At 44.6% G+C, this 19,449-nt stretch overlaps 1 protein-coding gene across 1 annotated transcript in view; it reads left to right on the forward strand.

Annotated features, from left to right (window-relative positions):
* The window catches only part of Myrfl (myelin regulatory factor like), a 114,156-nt gene that overhangs the window by 59,763 nt on the left and 34,944 nt on the right, over window positions 1–19,449 (forward strand). The window contains exons 7-13 of the mRNA XM_052165716.1: window positions 1,905–2,100; window positions 4,939–5,015; window positions 5,806–5,916; window positions 8,291–8,381; window positions 11,122–11,322; window positions 16,635–16,743; window positions 17,573–17,682. Of these exons, the coding sequence (XP_052021676.1) occupies window positions 1,905–2,100; window positions 4,939–5,015; window positions 5,806–5,916; window positions 8,291–8,381; window positions 11,122–11,322; window positions 16,635–16,743; window positions 17,573–17,682 (895 nt within the window). The remainder of the gene's footprint in view (window positions 1–1,904; window positions 2,101–4,938; window positions 5,016–5,805; window positions 5,917–8,290; window positions 8,382–11,121; window positions 11,323–16,634; window positions 16,744–17,572; window positions 17,683–19,449) is intronic.

Genomic DNA, 19,449 nt, shown 5'->3' on the forward strand with positions numbered 1-19,449 from the left:
AAACTCAGCAATTTTTAAAATCAAATATTAAAAACCCAATCCAATCCAAAGATAAACTAACATATTTGATCTTTACATGCTGAGTAATTATGATAGGAAAATATGAAAACATTATTTTCTGTCATCGAGTTTTTATCTTTCTGAAGAACGAAAGAGTTTGTACAGGTGGTAGAAATGCTGCAACTCATAACACAGCAGTTTGGGATGTGAACTGTTTCGTTGGCCTTGTGTAGTATGATGGTGTGCACGCTACAACACGTGTGTTCAGAACTAAGGGTACGGTGACATCATACAAGATGACACACATGAGCAAACGCAGTCAGAAACACTATGGACTCGTTGCACATTTGATTTTAATTAAATCAACCATTTGTGTATCCATCAGCTATTTATTGTTACCAATTTTTTTGTTGTTGTTGTTGCCCAGATTTTGCCCGTTCCTTTATATGTTCCATGTGTTGGGGGTTCTGAGCCATAACACAAGAAAAACATTAGCAGATTGATTGTGGAACCCAGAGTCAATCTCAAGTTCCTAGGCAGCAAAAGGCACATCCATAGTCTTTGTCTAAGTCTTTGTCCAGTGGCTTTTCCTGTGCTGCTAGTGAGCACTGCATTGGTTATTGGATTGGTTATTGGAAGGTATCAATGATACAGGGATGCAATTCATTGGTAGGTACTCAACTCACAAAGAACACGCATTCATAGTTTCTGCTTTGGGGATTAGAGCAACATTTCCAAGTTCTGTGCTTTTGTGATAGGAGGATCCACCTTTGCTGAGGCCTCAGAGGCAGGGAGCCTCAGGAGAGACCACTTCCTCTCACTCCTGCCTCCGAGGAGTCCTTTCTTAGGAGCCCTGATAAATTAAAGACCATGGTCCACATTAGCAACCTGTACAGGAAAAGCTCCCCACGGACATTTTCAACATTCACACTTTTGTGTCTACTTAATGATGTTAGCATCTAATGTGTCCATTTTACTAATGTTTAAACAGACTCATTCTGTTAATCATATGTCTGTGTGTGGGTATGTGCACATCCACACTTTGGAAGAGAAAGGGGGTTGAATTCTGGAACTGGAGTTCTAGGTGGGCGTGAGCTGCCCAAAGTGGGTGCTGGGGGAACTCAAATCACCCGGAAGAGCAATGCACACTCTGGAGTGTTTTCAGCACCCCCTTTCATTAACACTTAAAAGTACTTTTATTAATCATGTTATAGACACAGCATTACTATTGGAACTACTACATAAAGCAAAATTCTGACTACCCACCCTGTTCCCATCCCAGCCCTTTATGCAGAAGAAATCCCGTAGTAGGTTTTCAGTCCTCTTTCCAGACTGGAAGGATGGAAGGGAAAAGAAACTATTCTAGAGAGGAGAATATCTCCAATGGATACAATGACTGGCTCTGGTTAATTTGCTTTAGGGTTCTTCCTGGCAGCTCTGATCAGCCTGCTTTTATTTTATTTTATTTTTTTACAGAGGGCTGAACATTGTTTCACCTAAGTAGCTGAGGTGCCTGTGAAATTTAGAAGCTTCTTTATAAAGGGAGGAGATTAATTGTTCTCCAGATAATTCTAAGTGATGTGGCGTCTTCTCAGCTTCCAGCTTCCCATTTCTAGTGCATGGTGTAGAGTCAGATTAAAAGTTTAGAAACCACCAAGGGAACGGAGTCCAGAGAAACAATGCTTCCATTCGGCGAAATTCCTGCTGCTTCCTTGTCAGGAGACACGACGGCCAGTGTGCTTCGAAATATCATTTTCATTTCTGCAGTAAAAATGCCGGAAGTCGGTTAAACAAATGTCGCAAAGGACACTTTGCACAATGGGCTTTCTTGGACTGCTTACACTACTGATATTATCAATGACAAAGTTACTGTGTAACTGGTTTCTTGGTTCATCTCCTTTCAGGCCTGACGTGGGCTATCAGGTTGTGACAGACAAAGGGTTCACTTTCTCACCAGTAGATGAAGCTTTTGTTTGTCAAAAGAAGAACCATTTCCAGATAACCGTGCACATTCAAGTCTGGGGAAGTCCGAAGTTTGTTAAGACCCAAATGGGCCTAAAGCCAATAGAAATGTTCTACTTGAAAGCTTTTGGAATTAAGGTAGGCCTTTTGTTCATTCAATTTACTTTATTGGGTGTTTCTTAAGTGTTTTACTTATCTATTACTCCATGATCCTAACCTCAAACCTTAGAGACTTTAATAAATTAATAACAGCAGTAATTTATTCAGAGCACAGTTCTGCCCTGGTCAGATGTGGCTGTGATAACACATCTCTTGTCTGCTGTCAGCCAGAGAAGGCCGCTCCCTTGTTTCTGTGAAGCGGCCAGGGATTCAGCTCTTGGAGGACTTCTCAGTGAGGGGGCTTGCGCTTCCAACAGCGTGGTGGATAAAGGTTCAAGACACAGGGAGTAGACTCCGCCCCTTCCTCAGGTGTGAGTCCTAAACCCAGCACTACATCCCCTCAAACCGTGGCTTTTAGTTTCCAGCGTGTACACTGTATTTTCATCGTAGCACATTTGCTCCATCCACTTTAGTTTTGATGCTGGTGGATGAGCACAGGGGGTAGGTTCAGTCTCAACCTGGTTCTCAAAGAGTTCTCTAACTTCAAAAGCTAAAGAGCCCTTACTTACGCAGCACCCATTTTCTATAGTTTAACACAGGGAAACTGAGGCCCAGTGGGGTTAAAGAATTCATCTAGGATAGTAATGACAGAGTTGTTTTATCCCTGCTACACAATCTTTATCCCAACCATTAACGACTTCAAGATAGCAGCAATTGTTTATTTGAGTCACACATCTGCAACTTGGTTAGTCCGGCTGGGACACCTCTCTTCCGGCAGTCATCAACAGCTTGGCTGAGTCCCTTCTAAGATGCATATAGTGTGGCTTGAGAGTGCCCAAAAGCAAATCAAACTATTTTCTCCTATCCAGCTCCTTAGGATGTCCATTACGTACATATCTCATCCTAATGGTGAAGCTGGTCCTAGGTATGGTGTCTTCTAAACTGTAGCTGGATGCTGGATGCACTTTTGTTTCCAAGGGAACTCTTAGAGCCAATCAGCAGCAACAATGAAATGCAAACAACAAGCAAATAAGTAACAACAGCCAAGCATATCTTTCTGACAGTGGAGACAATGTGTCCACTGTGAAAATGTCCGTGTGGAATAGAAATGTGTGAAGAGGGGATAGCACGGTTCCTAGCTGAGGAGCTGAGGTCCAGCAGCTTCTTAGAAAGTCTGTTCCTGTGTGACTGCCCACGTGCTGTGTCTCCGAGCACTACACTAGCAGTTCACAGAATAGGGAGTGTAGCAGCTATAGGATTGTTTACCTGTGTTGCCTATTACGTATGGATTACCTACATTTCAAGTCATTGTTTCTTCATATTAGAATAAAAGTCCTGCCAGGACAGGAGTGTGTTAGTGTGTGTGTGTGTATGCATGTGTGTATGTGCATGTGTGTGTATGTGTGTGTTAGTGTGTGTTTACATGTTAGTGTGTGTGTATTACTGTGTATGTGTTAGTGTGTGTTTATGTGTGTTTGAGTGTTAGTGTGTGTACGTTTGTGTGTGTTTGTCTGTGTTTGTGTGTTAGTCTGTGTGTTTTGTGTGTTAGTGTGTTAGTCTGTGTGTTAGTGTGTGTGTTTGTGTGTTAGTATGTATGTTAGTGTGTGTATGTGTTTGTATGCTGGTGTGTATGTGTATTAGTGTGTGTTTGTGTGTTAGTGTGTGTTTATGTGTTAGTGTGTGTATTAGTATGTATGTGTTAGTTTGTATGTGTTTGTGTGTGTTTGAGTGTTAATGTGTATATGTTTGTATGTGTTTGTCTGTGTTTGTGTGTTAGTCTGTGTGTTTTGTGTGTTAGTGTATGTTAGTGTATGTTTGTATGTTAGTGTGTTAGTATGTGTATGTTAGTGTTTGTGTTAGTGTGTGTGTTTGTGTGTTAGTGTGCTAGTGTATGTTTGTGTGTTAGTGTGCTAGTGTGTGTTTGTGTGCTAGTATGTGTGTGTTAGTGTGTGTTAATGTGTGTTTGTATGTGTTAGTGTGTTAGTATGTGTGTGTGTGTGTGTTTATATGCTAGTGTGTGTGTGTGTTTGCACTCACATGTATGTGTACATTAGCAGGGATCAAATTGATAGCCTCATGCATAAGTGGCAAGCACTCTATCACTATCCAGACTTCTTTGTTTTTTTTGCTAAGATGCAATTTCATGCAATTGCCCATGTTGTTCCTGTATTTACTTGTTGCGCAGGCAGGCATGAGCTAGATGATCTTCCTGCCTCAGCCTCCCAAGTACCTGCCATTACAGGCCTGCACCATGAGGCATAGTGATTTTTATTAATTTTATTCACTTAAAATGTATATCCTTCAATATGTATTAATTGCATATATTAATAGAATTTGGTGTATTTCCATATGTGCATCCAAGTGCATTGATCTTGTCCATTTCCAAGCTTATTCACATTTTTTCTCTTAGAAAGAAAAGGACAATAGTAAGAGTATTGGCTGCTTTTGTTCACTTATCTGAATGCCTGCTGCAGTGCCTGGCACATAATAGGTGCTCACTAAATAGTGAATGAATGAATGGATGGATTCTCTGAGTTGTTTTGGTCTTATTTATTTGTTTATTTTCATTCATTCTTGCTTCTGACCTTTTGGTCTTTTAACAGCACATTCTGTATTTCATCACTTCCTTCTGCAGCTAAGACCTCCTCCAGCAGACATCTCTTGTGTGTTAGGCAATGGACACTACTGATAGACAGTGCCTATTGTCTAGTCCAACATGTTTTTTTCAGAATTCAGATCTTTCACCTATCATGGTACCCTGGCAAAGGTTTTAAGTATCTGAACATTTCTACTAATGGACACTAGTTTTAGTATGTTAACTAATCTATTAAGTAATCGATTTACTTCTGTTTTGTTTTTGTTTTTTTTCCCATACAGGTAGAAGCCACCAACCAGGTGATTGCTATTGAACAGTCCCAAGCAGACAGAAGCAAAAAGACTTTTGATCCTGTTAAGTAAGATGTTCTTTTTTGAGTGTCTTGGAGAAGGTTAGGGGAAAAGTGATATTATTTATTTTTCTTATTTACGGCGAAACCCATAGTAGGTTTAAAGTAGTAGAAGGATGCCAGTATTATAAACACCTGTTTATCATTAAAAAGAAAAAGGAAAAAAGGAAATAAAGAAAGGTTTTGAGGCCCTTGCAAGAAACCGTTATGAAAAGGTCCACCTAAAAACTCCCCACTCATCTTAGACGCTTTCATAATGGAAGGGCTTACTAGCAACTTGATTCTTTGAGTAGAACATGATTAGATATTTCAGTTTTTAATTTGGATTAGCACAATTTCGAGGTTTCCTTTCTATGCATGCAGACAGCTCATTTCTCCGTTGTATTTTGTGGTTACCTTGACAGATCGATGGGGCTGAAAGCGGGGCACTCATGGTAGTATTCACAAGACAAGAATTCAGAGTCCTCTCTCTAGAATGGCGTGAGGTGGGGTCTGTTTCTTGGCTTACTTGGCCAGGATACACATGAGGTAGCGTAGGCGAACTGCAGCCGAGCCCAAGTGGGACAGTATGGTCATTCAGATTAGACAGAGCCACTCATGCAAACTTCTGTGGAGTCCAGGCACACGAGCAAGCTCGTGACCTGGTGCGTGGGGCTCTCCCTTAACAAAGCCTAGGATAAACTGTCCTTTGCAGTGTGTCGAGAGCAGGGGACCAAACACCCCGGGGTCTCAGCAAGCTTAGATGTGATCGAGCGCTGCGTTCTCTTATGTTTCTCCATGCTTCCGTTGTTTGTTTTAGAATCGACCTCCTGACTGACCAGGTTACCAAGGTGACCCTGGGACGATTACACTTCGGTGAAACCACAGCAAACAACATGAGAAAGAAGGGGAAGCCGAATCCGGATCAGAGGTAGCGAGGCACCGTGACCTGCCACCCAAGTGACCTAGCCAGGGCATGGCCTCCAGTGCCCCTGTGATGCTTTGGGTCACCCAGCCAGGACACTCAGCCAGCTTGGGGATGTTTTCCCTTCTCCGAGTTGGCTTATTAATGTCTCTCATTTACCCAGATATCTCCCGTCCTCACTCCCAGCAATGCTCGGACTAATTCTCTCCGTGCGTCTCCAGATGGGTGCTCACATGTTCTGCCCATTGCCCTGGGTTCAGGACTGACTGCACTTAACAAACTGTGAGCTGGTCCTGAAACCCCGACCCCATTTTTTTTTTAACAGAAGAGAAAAGCCGGGCAGTCCAGCCTACACCTACAATCCCAGCACTTGGGAGCCAGAGGCTGGAGGATCTTTGCATTCAAGGCTAACCTGAGTTATGTAGTTAAGATCTTATCTCCAAAACCAAAGGAGAAGAAAGGGGAAAAAATAAAAAGGAAAAGAAGAAGAAAGGACGAGGGAAAGCCTTTAACAGTGTCCACCTGTCTCCTCGAGAGAGGCCTGTCCCAGGACCGGCAGAGGGGGCTGCAACCTGGGCACATGTGGAAATACGGGTTCTCAAGCCTCACCAAGATCTGCTGACTCAAGTGTCGGCAAGGGAGCTTAGCCGGCTGTCGCTCACTAAACCTCTGGGTGGTTCTGTCATAGGCTCAAAGTTGAGACCCTTTGGTCTCAGGATGTACGCTCTGGTGTTGAGTAGGACTGAGTTTCGACATGACTCTGTTATTTTCTAGCTCAGTGACCTTGGGTGTGTGACTTAAGCTGTCTGAAATTAATTTCTATCTATGGCCACACCACCTCGAATGTTCCTGGTCTTATCTATAATTCATTTCCTATACTGTCGAGTGGGTGTGAGAGCAGTATTTGCTCCAGTAGATTTGGGGGGAATCTTAAACAACGGAGGCGAGCTGCCTAGTCCAACGCATGACCCCGTCTGAGTCCTCCGTGGGAGTTAACGACAGTGGAACCTATCATTATTAATAGTGATTTGATTTAGCTCAAGGGGAGCATTGACCCTGTACATTGTCTAAAAACTGGAGTGGCAATGTACGGGGTCTGGAGTGGCTCAGGGGTTAGGATCCCACCTATGGGAGCTGCCATGCTCAGGGTAAAGTCCTACCGCCACTCTCAAAGCCCCAGAGCCCAAGAGGAAGACTTCTGCCTCCCGGAAAAGGAGACTGTCTTTCTGTCCCTCTACCTGAGATTCACAGCCAAATCTGGGTGTATGTGCCTCCTGGCTTCTCTCGGATTCTTTTGTGTTTTTTTGAGACAGGGTTTTTCTGTGTAGCCCTGGCTGTCCTCAAACTCACTCTGTAGACCGGGCCAGCCTCTAACTCAGAGATCTGACTACCTCTGCCTCCCCAGTGGTAGGATTGAGGTCACGAGCAACTACCTCCCAGACTTTGGTCCTTTTCTTAGGTTGCAATTCTATAAAGAGCAATGAGGCAGGGCCTGGAAAACTAGCCCACCTCCCCCCACCCAATATTTAGTTTATGAGTATGAATATTTTTCCTGCATGAATATATGTATACCACATGCCTGCCTACCGTGGTCAGAAACGGGTGTTGGCCTCCCTAGAACTATAGTTCTGATGGACAATTGTAAACCACTATGTGGATGCTAGCAATTGAATCTTGTTCCTCTGTAAGAATAAGTGTTATTAACCAATGAGCCCTGGGAAGATAAATGTCATCCAAAGCTTTTGTCTTGACTTCCAAGAAATAACCATTAAGATTATCCATTAACCATTAAGAATAACCATAACCCTAAGATGGTTCGTGTGAGGAAGATACTTAAGTACCTGCAATGAGGTTTGCTTTGGGAGGATTGAAGGGGGGTCCAAATCTTCAGCTATAGTCAAGGTCAAAGGACACTGAAAATGGAGGATACCTGGAATAGGTCAAGATGGGACTGAACCAATATGATGGGCACATCCTCTAAGTCTCCCTCCTTTAAGGCCCAGGACTTGTAGCTTATATGGTTGTTGACACAGGGACCCCAGTGGCTTGGTCCTGTGTCCTTTGTCCTTCAGTGACCGATGCTCAGAGTGATGCTTGGATGAGCCCACAAAGGTGAACTGATCCCGGTGCTTGGCGCTCTCCCCAGGGGGCAGGCTCACAGACACACCCAGGACAGTAGCAAGTTGGCCAAGGCCAATTGTTCTTGCAGTTCACTGGGGTGCCGCTGACATAGGAAGGGAAGGCAGACGGCCTGTAAGTCACCTGTCTGGCTGAGCTCACTGTTAATGAAGTGCCAGATGCTATTTAGTTGCACAAATTGCATCTCCATTCTTTGATGTGCCGCCTCTCCCCCATCAGTCTTCTGTTGTTTCTGAATTAGATACTTCATGTTGGTGGTCGGATTGTATGCTGCTAACCAAGACCAGTTCTATCTGTTGGCTGCCCACATCTCTGAACGGATCATTGTAAGGGTAAGCTCAGCTCTCTGGTTTTTCTGGACCACACGTGCAGAATTTCTCCCTTGCAGGAAGGAGTTGAATTGTCAGCGACGTAGACATACCTGAACTGTATTATTTCCTAACCGTTGTCGGTAATGCTACTCGCAGAAACTATTATGTTAGTTTTTATGCTGTAGCTCTCAACCAAGATCACAGAGAACAGAGATGATGTGCAATACTTAATAGCACACAGAGAAACACTCCCACCGGAAGTAGTCCCTCCCCAAAGGCCATGATACTGAGGCTGGGAAATCCTGATGCTGACTCTGTTGGAGGCACTGGTTAAACATCTACACATGGCACTGCTTTATACTGATGGCACATTTTTATTCTGTGAGTATTCACAATGCCTAGAGGAAAGAGATTTGAGAAGCCCACTCACACAGTATCACTCAGCTCATAAATAATGGAGTCTCCCATAGTCCTGATCTCTCTGATCTAGGCTTGCCAAATGAAGAAAGTACCAGGAAGGTTTGCTGTGTCCCAACAGTGATGACTGACCCCAGGGCATCTGGGCCACTGCCTTACACAAGGGACTAGCTCTACTCATTTGCTGAGTGGTTCCAGCTGTGGATGGTGTCTTGGCAGCTGTGGGGACATTAAGCTACGAGCAGCTGCAGCTGCGGCTATGTGGCCAGAGTGGCTGCCACCGAGAGACTTGTAGGAGACAATAGATTCTCCAGGCGTGGCAGCCTTGGTGAGACTGTGCTGTCCCAGGCCTTTGAGAGCTACACAGGGAAGAAGTGGTGCTTTAGAAGGGTGTACCAGTTACTGTGGGCATGTCTACATTCACAGCTAGCAATTCGAGGCCCCAGAGACACATCTGCCTCCTTTTGGAAAGTAGAGTTTCTTCTTGCCTGCTTAGAGCTGTTCTGAAACAAAGAACCCTCTGTAATTATATTAGTCAGTTAAACTTGATAAGCTACGTACTAGTGAAAGCCCTCCAGTTATGCCTAGAAATCTCATGGTGGTGAAGCAGTGATAGAAATTAAAGTAAAATGCTTGTGTGAAAGCCAGCTGTTCACACACGGGCTGTTTCTGACACAACCGCAAGCCAAGAAGACTCTTTTGAGCCAAAGTCAGGCAGCCAGTCACAGAGGTATCCGTCTAGTCCTTCCCACAGGACCCCCAGGGTCAAAGCCATGCTGGATGTCTCATTAGGTATAATTTGAATTGCTTTGCTGTGCTAGTCAGCATGATCTGAATTCCAGTCCAGAAATTAGGTTGGTCACCGTTTCTGACTTCTCCCCACCAGGCATAAAGACAGAGGCACCAGTCTGTCTACTGACATAAACTAGTAGGCATGGCCCTGCTGTCCTGAGCCGCGTGCTTAGCACTTGGGTCATAGACTCCGATAGTCACCTGCGCTCTTTGAATAATTTATGTGGCACCAGGGTTTCCCCTTTCTCAGCTAGCAGCACCCTAAGCACTATGCAAGTTCGGAGAGTAGCCAGGGGAGGAAGGGAACCTGGTTGGCCCGTCCTCCATTAACAGGAAGCTGATAACCAACACACAGTATGGATCCTCACCACAGCGCAGAGATGACTAGCTCTCGAGCTGAGCCTGGGCGGTTGAACGTTGGTGAAATTCACATTTAGTCTGGAGGTGACTCACTGAGCGCATTCAGCATAGATCAGGTGTCGTGTTATTTACCCAGTTTTCGAATTCTAAACACATATTGTACCTTGGAGACAGTGGCTTTCTCCTAGCTATTATTTTTGGTTAAAGAGAGCACCCTGGTGTAGCGGTTGAGTAGGAGACATCAACGTACCCTAAAAATAATGTGAAGAACCATAAGAGTAACATAGACCCTCCTGACTCCAAATAGCTCACGGGTACCATTTCATCCTTGCTCCGAAATGCAGGTGTGAAGGTGGAAACGGACTTCTCAGTCCATTTAAATGGTTAACACTGTAGCACAGTGTTCATCTATGTATTTATGTATATAACATATAACACATAACATGTAACACATAACATATATACAACATACATACAACACACAACACATATAATCTATAACGTAACATACAAGATACAACATATAATGTATAATGTGTAATATATACTATACAACATACAACATATATATAACATTACATCAACATACAACATACCACATACAATGTACATTAGTGTATGATATATAATATAACACATAATATATGTAATATAACATATATTGTATGCATATATCTATACATACACAAATATATAAATATATAATATGTGTGTGTAGTTATATACATTATATATATGTTAAATATAATTATATATTTTTTTTTCTTTGCTTTTTTTGTTTTTTTGTTTTTTTCGAGACAGGGTTTCTCTGTGTAGCCCTGGCTGTCCTGGAACTCACTCTGTAGACCAGGCTGGCCTCAAACTCAGAAATCGGCCTGCCTCTGCCTCCCAGAGTGCTGGGATTACAGGCGTGCGCCACCACCGCCCGGCTATAATTATATATTTAATCCCTGAGAACTGTCATAGAGATTCCATGTTCTCAGTCATGGCATGCAGGGCTCCCGCCGTTGCGGGCCTCTCTGGCTCACCGGGGCTCTCCGTGTTACTTGTCTTTATCAGCACGTTCCACCCAGTGTGGGAGCCTCATAGGAAGGACTCAGATAATAGTCCGTTTACCTTTACTCTGACGACGCATGACCAACCCTTTCTGCCACTGAAACTTTAACTGCAGCATGCCGCTGTGTTTTTTCAGGCCTCTAACCCTGGGCAGTTTGAAAATGACAGTGACGCACTGTGGCAGCGAGGACAAGTCCCAGAATCTGTCATCTATCATGGGCGAGTAGGAATAAACACAGACACACCTGATGAAGCCCTGGTTGTCTGCGGCAACATGAAAGTGATGGGGGCGGTCATGCACCCCTCCGACAGCCGCGTGAAGGAGAATGTGCAGGAGGTGAGTCTCGGGTGTGGCACAGGACTTGTCCTCAGACACCGTAATCAGGTGTCTGGGACTCCCAGCCTGACATGCCTGGCTCCGGCGGCAAGGTTCTGTGTCTCCTTGTTGGCGTGAAATGAACAAGTTGTTTGAAGATAACGGTGGGTGGGTGGGGCCTCTCTCCTGCCACTGTAAAGCTGTTCTTGTTGCTAGAGGCTTGTGGGTCTGGGGACCTGTGGAGGAGACCGGGTTGGGGGCTGTGAGACTTTGGTCTGGTGTGGTGGCTGGGAACGCTGAGACGTCTGTTCCATTGCTCCAGCCCAGGTTTGGATGGAAGGAGAGGCAGCCCATGATTTTAAAGCTTTAGTGTAGAAGTGTAGAGTTAGAGAGAAGCAGAGAGGTAAAAGCCGGCCATGGCCACTTGGAAAGAGGGGGAAGAGATTGCGGAAAGAGAAAGGTAAGAGAAGAGAGCGAGAGAAGAGGGCAAGAAAGGGAGGAGGGGCCAACCAGCCCCCTTTATAGGGGTCAGGCTGCCTGGCTGTTGCCAGGTAACTGTGGGGCGGGGCATACTCGGCTGTTGCCAGGTAACTGTGGGGCGGGGCATACTCAGCTGTAGCCAGGTAACTGTGGGGGTGGAATATCAGGGGCTTGGGGCCGACATTGCCCTACGTGATTGATGGTTGTAGGGTTATGTCCAACAGAGGCAGGGTCCACCTGACAGTCAATGGGCAGAATGTCACTGGTGTCACGGCAGCATGATTTATGCTGTTTTCTACAGGCCAGTGACTGCCTTCCATGCTTGGCCTTCTGTCTGTTAGCCCCTCTCCATCCGGTTGTTGATTTAGACCTCCCTAGCCCCTTCCTCCCAGGGTCCTTTATATTGGCTCTGCTAGCCAGTCAACTTTGGGCCAGAAATCTGGTGCTTTGATTCACTTAGGCAGTTGCCTAGTGGAGATCAAGACCTGGCCGGACGATTTGCTTAAATAAAGATGCTTCCCCAAGCTGCTCAGGGGTCTTCAGCTGTGACATGGTGGTAGGTCTGCTGACCCTCGGGAGTTATTCGTTTTGTAATTACTTGGGATAAGAGTGCAAAGTTCTGGAAAGGTGTAGTAGCTCAGGACAATCGGATGATCAGGATGAGGTCTCAGATCTCTCCTGTCTCCAGCTTCTTCTGCATCTTCCACATCTCCATCTTCTCATTCTGGTTTCCTCTCACAAAAGCATTCTTGAGACTGTTAAAAATCTGCTTTAGGGAACTGAAGAGATGGCTCAGAAGTTAAGAGCATTGACTGCCCTTCCAGAGGTCCTGAGTTCAATTCCCAGCAACCACATGGTGGCTCACAACCATCCGTAATAGGAGCTGACACCCTCCTCTGGTGTGTCTGAAGAGAACCACATTATATTTGCAAACATTAAATAAACAATTAAAAAAATTTTTTTTGCTTTAAGTCTCATTTTCCCTCCTTCATTTATTCTTTCAGCCAGTGGGGGATCTAACCTATCAACCATTGGCCTCTCTTCCAGAATTCATTCCTTTCCTAGCGTGCTGGGTTTTCTGAACTGGCTGTTGCAAGGATTCCAAAGAACGGTTGTTACAATTCCTGACGTTCACGTTGCTTGCGGAAAACTGCAGTTCACATTAGGGTTGCTGTGATCTCCTCATTGAATGAGAACTCAGGACTAGAAGGTTCTCACCTACATTTCCAAATATTAGTGAGACATATACTGTCTGCATTTCTGGTCAGACCAACTCAGACATGTCCTTGCATCTGGCGTTGGCCTGTGGCCACACCAGTGGCTTAGGAGGCCTCAGTCAGAAGGCTCAGCGGAATGTCACAGTTTGAGAATGTCCTCCACGATCCTGGCTGCGATCACCAGGCTTATGCAGGAGTTCATATTCATTTACCAAAAGTTATCAATTTTGTTCTTGGTTAAAGGAGATACATTGTCTTAAATCACACACTTCCTCTCCAATCCTTCTAGGAAGCCCTGGACTGTAAACGAGAAACTCCCTTCTTATAAAAAAAATTGTAGAATTGGGTAGGACACTAGAGATTTATCCTGACAGCATCAGCTCAGGACTTCAAATCAGAGATGTGCCCAGTTTCTGGTCTGCAATCTGTGTCTAAAGAATCCTCAACTATGAGTATTTGAATCCACGTCAAGGGCTTCTTCTAAGATCATATGTGTGGAACACTGTTTACTTAAGTAAACAGTAGTTTTACTTCCATAAAGTACATATCAGTAATGTGGGATGTTAAAAGTTATCTCATATTAGTATTATGTTCTATATGTAATTCTGAAATGGATATATTCCTATGGCTTCCAGCTGTCCCATTTGCCACTTATCTCAGCCACGAGATAGATGGTGGTTGTCCTTGGTGGCCTTGTGGATCTGTGGACAGCATTCTTGCCTCTCACTGACTCAGTTTCCCCAAACTTTTAAGGAGAGAGCCATCCTTTCAGGGTTTCTAGAAGTCTCACAGATCATTTGTGCTGCTATAATGAGATGCTGCTGGGTCATTTATACATAATAGAAATTTATTACTTGTAATTCTAGAAGCTATCCCAAGGAATTCCAAGGTAAAGGCACTGACAGGTTTAATGTCTGTTGAAGGCTTTGGCTAACGGCGTGCCAGGGAGGTGTGTGACAACTGTCTTTGCATGGCAGAAAGACAGAAGGGCACAGGAGGAAGGGGTCTAATTCCTTACATTTTTGATGTTTGTTTTAGACAGAATCCCATTGGCTAGGTCGATCAGGCTGGTCTTGAACTCACAGAGATGGATCTGCCTCTGTCTTCCTAATGTAGGGAATTGGCTTGTATATCCATGCTTCAATCCTTATAGCTCTTTTGTCAATGAGCATAGAGACCTCAGGACTTAACCCCCGCTGTGGTGTGTTAAAATATTTAGGGAAATGATTGTTTTAGCTATCTGGGGTCTTTTGTGGTCCCATATAAATTTTAAGATATTTTTCCTTATTATTATGAAGAATGTAGAGATTTTGATTGAGATTGCTTTGAATCTGTAAATTGCTTTTGGTAGAATAATCATTTTCACAATATTAATTCTACCAACCTATGGCCATGGGAGGTCTTTCCATTTTCTAGTATCTTCTTCAGTCTCTTTCTTTGGAGGTTTAAAGTTTCCATTGTAGAAGTTCTTCCCCTCTGTGGTTAGGGTTGTTTCTAGTCCTTCATTATTATTATTGTTATTATTATTATTTTAGGTATTGAAGTGGGACAATTTTTCTGATTTCCTTCTTAGCAAGTTCCTTATTCATATAGATGAAAGCACTGATTTTTCTATGTTGCTTTTTTTGCATTCTGCAATATAACTGAGAGTTTTCTAGAAGAGTCTGTAGGGTCTTTTTAGTGTAGAATTGCATGATCTGTGAATAAGGGTAATTTAAATTCTATTTTAATCCATCTTACAGTGTTCTCTCTGACTGCTGTGGCTAAAACTCCAAGCATTGTACTGAATGTGAGGGGAAACCTTTATTTTATTCCAGACCTTCCATTCCATCCATTCCAGGGCTGCCAGCACACTGTTTGCCCCAAACTGTTAGTTTGTAACCCTTGAAGGCGGGAGAGGGAAAGTTGCTTTTTTTGGATGACTCTGGTTACAGTGTATCCTTGTGCTTCCTGGGTCAGGTTTGCAAATCTCTCTGAGATCCCAGGAGGCAGACCTTTGTGAAGCTGAGCAGTGGATGCTGATTCAGGTGGAGCCCTGACACAATGCTTGCTGTGTCTATGACAGCTGCCCTGATGAAGCTTGGGACAGTGGCAGCTGCATTGCCTGCTACTGTTCTTCGCAGCTATGCACCAGTGGAGTGGTGCGGATGCAGAAGCAGGCAGTCTGTGGATGACGGACACTGCAGATCTCTTTGTGGTAGAAACTCATGGATGGTACAGCTTCTGAAGGTGTTTGCTAGAGGTGACATTTAAGGTTGACTTGGAGAGGACCCAGGCCAGCACACCATAACCCAAGTGGCCAGTGTGGTTGCTAGAGCGGGTGCCAAGTCAGACCTAGGAGGAAGTTCATTAGAGAATCAGGCACACGTTTGTTAATCAGTGGGTACTGAGGTGAGTCGCTTGGCCTGGGTAGCACAGTAGGGATGCGCCTCATACTTCTTCAACTAGAATAATCCACTCACTTAGAGATGGCTTCTAATCTGCCATCCTACCCAGAAGTCACTAGGTGATATATTTCTGATTGCCAAAATGCCACTGATTTCATATTCCAGCAGTAGTATTCTAAAGGAAAAATAAATCAGAGAACATACAGAAAAGTCACTGATTGTTTTTTTTTCAAGACAGGGTTTCTCTGTGTAACCCTGGCTGTCCTTGAACTCAGAAATCTACCTGCCTCTGCCTCCCAAGTGCTGGGATTAAAGGCATGCACCACCACTGCCAGGCTGGTCACTGATTTTTTTTTTTTAAATCAGATTATTATCATTATAATTAGATACAGCTGTTTTGTGAAATTATCAAACAACCCAATCCTTCAAATTAAAGGGGATCTTTTGGATGAAACATTTAGTTTTAGGAAAGATTAACTTTAATACCTTGCTATCAATTTTCTGAGGATCAGTAAATTTCTTTGAGGACTTGGCAGTGACAACTGGGGACATCATTAGACCCAATAGCAGGGGAGGTTATCTGTGCTGACCTGAACCCCAAGAAGCTTGTGGAGGGAATACAGATTAATCCACTGAAAGAAACTCCATCCAGCAAAATATCCAATGTAACTCAAGAGCATGGGTCCCTCCTTACACAGAGGCTGTCTTGGGCCCGGCGATGCATTTTCAATTTGTAAATAGAGGCTGGGCCACACACCTGTGGACGCAGTTGAACATGACACCTTAGTATCCTGGACAGACTCTCCAAAGTGAGACTCCTTGAACTTTTCCGAGAAGACAAGAGCAGCGTAGGAGGCGCATCGGCCCCATAATTTAGACTCGGATCTCTGGTTCCTTTTGTTGGAACAGCAGTTCTCAATCTTCGGAACGCTCTGACCTTTTAATACAGTTCCTCATGTTGTGGTGATCCCTAACCATAAAGTTATTTTCATTGCTACTTCATAACTGTCATTTTGCGAGTGTTGTGAATCATAATGTAAATATCTATGCTTTCCCATGGTCTTTTGAGGGTCGAGACACACAGGTTGAGAACCAGTGTGGATCTTAAGGCTGTGACTTCCCTGAGGAGAAAAGTCAGAAGTTTCTCATCTCACTGTCAGTCTTCCTCACCTCTCAGGTCACATCAAGAATTGACTTGAATAACAAATATCTAACGAGGTGATAATTTGCTCTCCTTTAATTAAAACAGGTTGACCCAAACGAACAGCTGAGAAGAATAGCCCAGATGAGGATTGTTCAGTACGACTACAAACCCGAATTTGCCTCTGCCATGGGGATAAACACTGCCCATCAAACAGGTACAGACAAGGGATCCTTCCTGAGTTTTCTGTGGCCGCTGCGGAGGACCGCTCCTTGTCTGTTCATCCTGAGCTTGGGCGCAGTGGCATTCGAAAATACCCTGCGGACCTAACACATCCATTGAGTGCCACTGGAATGGGTGGGTGGGGGGTTGTGGGGTGGGGGGGAGGCTAGCGGATGTGTGGGTTACCTTTCACGTAACACCTCCACGCTGTACCCCCAAGTCCTGGTAGAATATTTTGAATATATTGCTTGTGAAGTGAGAGGTCAAGGGCCAAAAGCAACACAAATTGTGTGATGGGGGGGGGCGGGGGGAGGGGGAAGGGGGCGGGGAAAGGGGTGGGGTGGCGTGGGGGCGGGGCTAAACCGTCTGGAGATGGAGTTGAGAGCAAGGTAAAGCTGACTCTCAACATCAGCACCATGACAGACGACGGACGCTCCATGCTTGTTCCTTAGCCTGGGAATCCTAAAAATAAGCGGGAACACTGAAGGACCAACGTCTCCTATAGGAACATAATGGAATCTAGCTAGCAACCTGCTTCCTTCTATGTATAGGGATGTAAAGGTATTTATTTACCCTTCACCCCTCCCCCCATTAGGCAGGGACTTAAGATAAAAATGAGAGGACAGGGAGGAAAGGAAGGAGTGGGGCACTTCTACTTTTAGTTCTGTGGTGGTTCTCGCCTCAATTATAAATCAAAGTGGAAGCCGAAGGCCAACTTCACTTTCCAAAGAGTTTTCATAGCCGTTAGTAGTCCATTCTGACTAGGAAATCCTGCAAGCATTTCCCCGACCCCCATTAACCCTGTTGGAATGTTTTGTGTGTAGGAATGATTGCCCAAGAGGTGCAAGAGATCCTGCCCGGAGCTGTGAAAGAGGTTGGGGGTGTCGCCTCTGGAAATGGGGAGACACTGGAGAACTTCCTCATGGTGGATAAGGTAATGTTACTCCACAGCTGTCTATAGTCAGCTATGGCTGTCACTTGATGCTGCACCTCTCTGGAGGTTACACAGTGGGCACAGTTTACGCAGAGATGGGCTTGAAGAGAATCACTCACTGGGCTGTAGAGAGAATTAGTACCAACTCTCACGCAATATATTCTGGCCTATAACAATAATAGTAGTAACAGTAACAGCAAGAGGCCCCACAGGGGAAAAGGACTGTGCAGTGGTGAGAATTTCTTTTCAGCGGGGATTGAAAATAGGTCCAGACAGCACGAGAAACCTTAACAAAAAGCTCAACCATACTTTGTCTTTAAAGACAGAAAACTATAGGTGGAGGAGAGGCTCGGTGGCTAGTGGCACTTTGGGTCTTCCAGAGGACCCGGGTTCAATCCCAAGTATCTCACGGCAGCTCACAACCATCTGCAATGGCGGTCCGGTGGGTCCTTAGCTCGCCCAGAACACAGACATCTGTGGAGGCAAAATACTCATACACACAAAATAATAAATGAATTAAAAAGAAAATAGAATGAAGCAGAACTATAGCTTATAACAAAAACTTATGTTCTATAATACAAGGAAAATTATAATTCTATAATGTGCTCCTCAAAATAATTAATAATTAAACAAAACATTGAAATTTTTGCAGGGTTGTGTGTGTGTGTGTGTGTGTGTGTGTGTGTGTGATGAAATCGTGTTTAAATTCCACAATAGGATCATAAAGTGGGTCATTTTTACAGCGCAATTTCTGAGTCTTATCTGTTTCACCAAGGGCCTGTCTAAATTCTTTGATATTCAAATTGGTCTCTGGTGAAGGATGCCCTTGAGGCTCTCCGGCATCACTGGATAACTGGTCTAAGTCAGGCAGTCCCTGTCTTGGCAACACAGCCTGTTTGATTCAAGTAGTTTTTTAATGCCGTGTCTGTCAATCTTGTGATACCCTGCTCTTTTGCAAGGCTCACAAACTATGATGCCTCTGCCTGGAAGCACACCGAGTGATTAGGTATGAACAGGAATGATTTAGGTATGAACAGGAAAGGCCATAGGGAACTTTTTTTTTTTTAAGCAGTGGGCACAGATGTTTGAGTGGAAACTCTAACTAAGACACCCCCTTCCCCCTTCTCCAGGCTGAGTCCTGTCCCCCTTAGCCACCCACACAGATGCCACGCAGATGCCTCTTGTTTGGGTGTCCCTTGTTTACTAGACGTTTTCCCCCTCATCCTCAAACCTACCTGGTATGTTTCTGCTCCAGAGCTGTGAGTGTTTTCTGTCCTAAGGACTCTTCCCACAGGCGGTCTCATCTGGACTCCACTGCCCCGGCCTTCCCTGCACCAGATCACTTTCTTTTATGAGTCTAAGGTCATTCCAGGGTGTACAGTGATGGACCCTACGTCTTAATCAGGGTTTCTATTCCTGTATAAGCATTAGTGTTAGCATTCTGTCTAAACTCTGCCCCACAGTTACCTGGCAATAGCCAGGTGTGCCTGACTCACTATGAAAGGGTTGGCTTGCCCCCTCCTAGCTCCCATGCCCAAGAAGCAAGTTGGGGAGGAAACGGTTTATTCAGCTTACACTTCCACATTGCTATGCATTATCAAAGGAAGTCAGGACTGGAACTCAAGCAGGTCAGGAACCTGGAGGCAGGAGCTGATGCAGAGGCCATGGAGGGCTGTTTCTTACTGGCTTGCTTCCCCTGGCTTGCTCAGCCTGCTTTCTTATAGAACCCAGGACTACCAGCCCAGGGATGGCACCACCCACAAGGGG

This window comes from Apodemus sylvaticus, chromosome 20, assembly GCF_947179515.1.
Source record: "Apodemus sylvaticus chromosome 20, mApoSyl1.1, whole genome shotgun sequence".
NCBI classification, from domain to species: Eukaryota; Metazoa; Chordata; class Mammalia; order Rodentia; family Muridae; genus Apodemus; species Apodemus sylvaticus.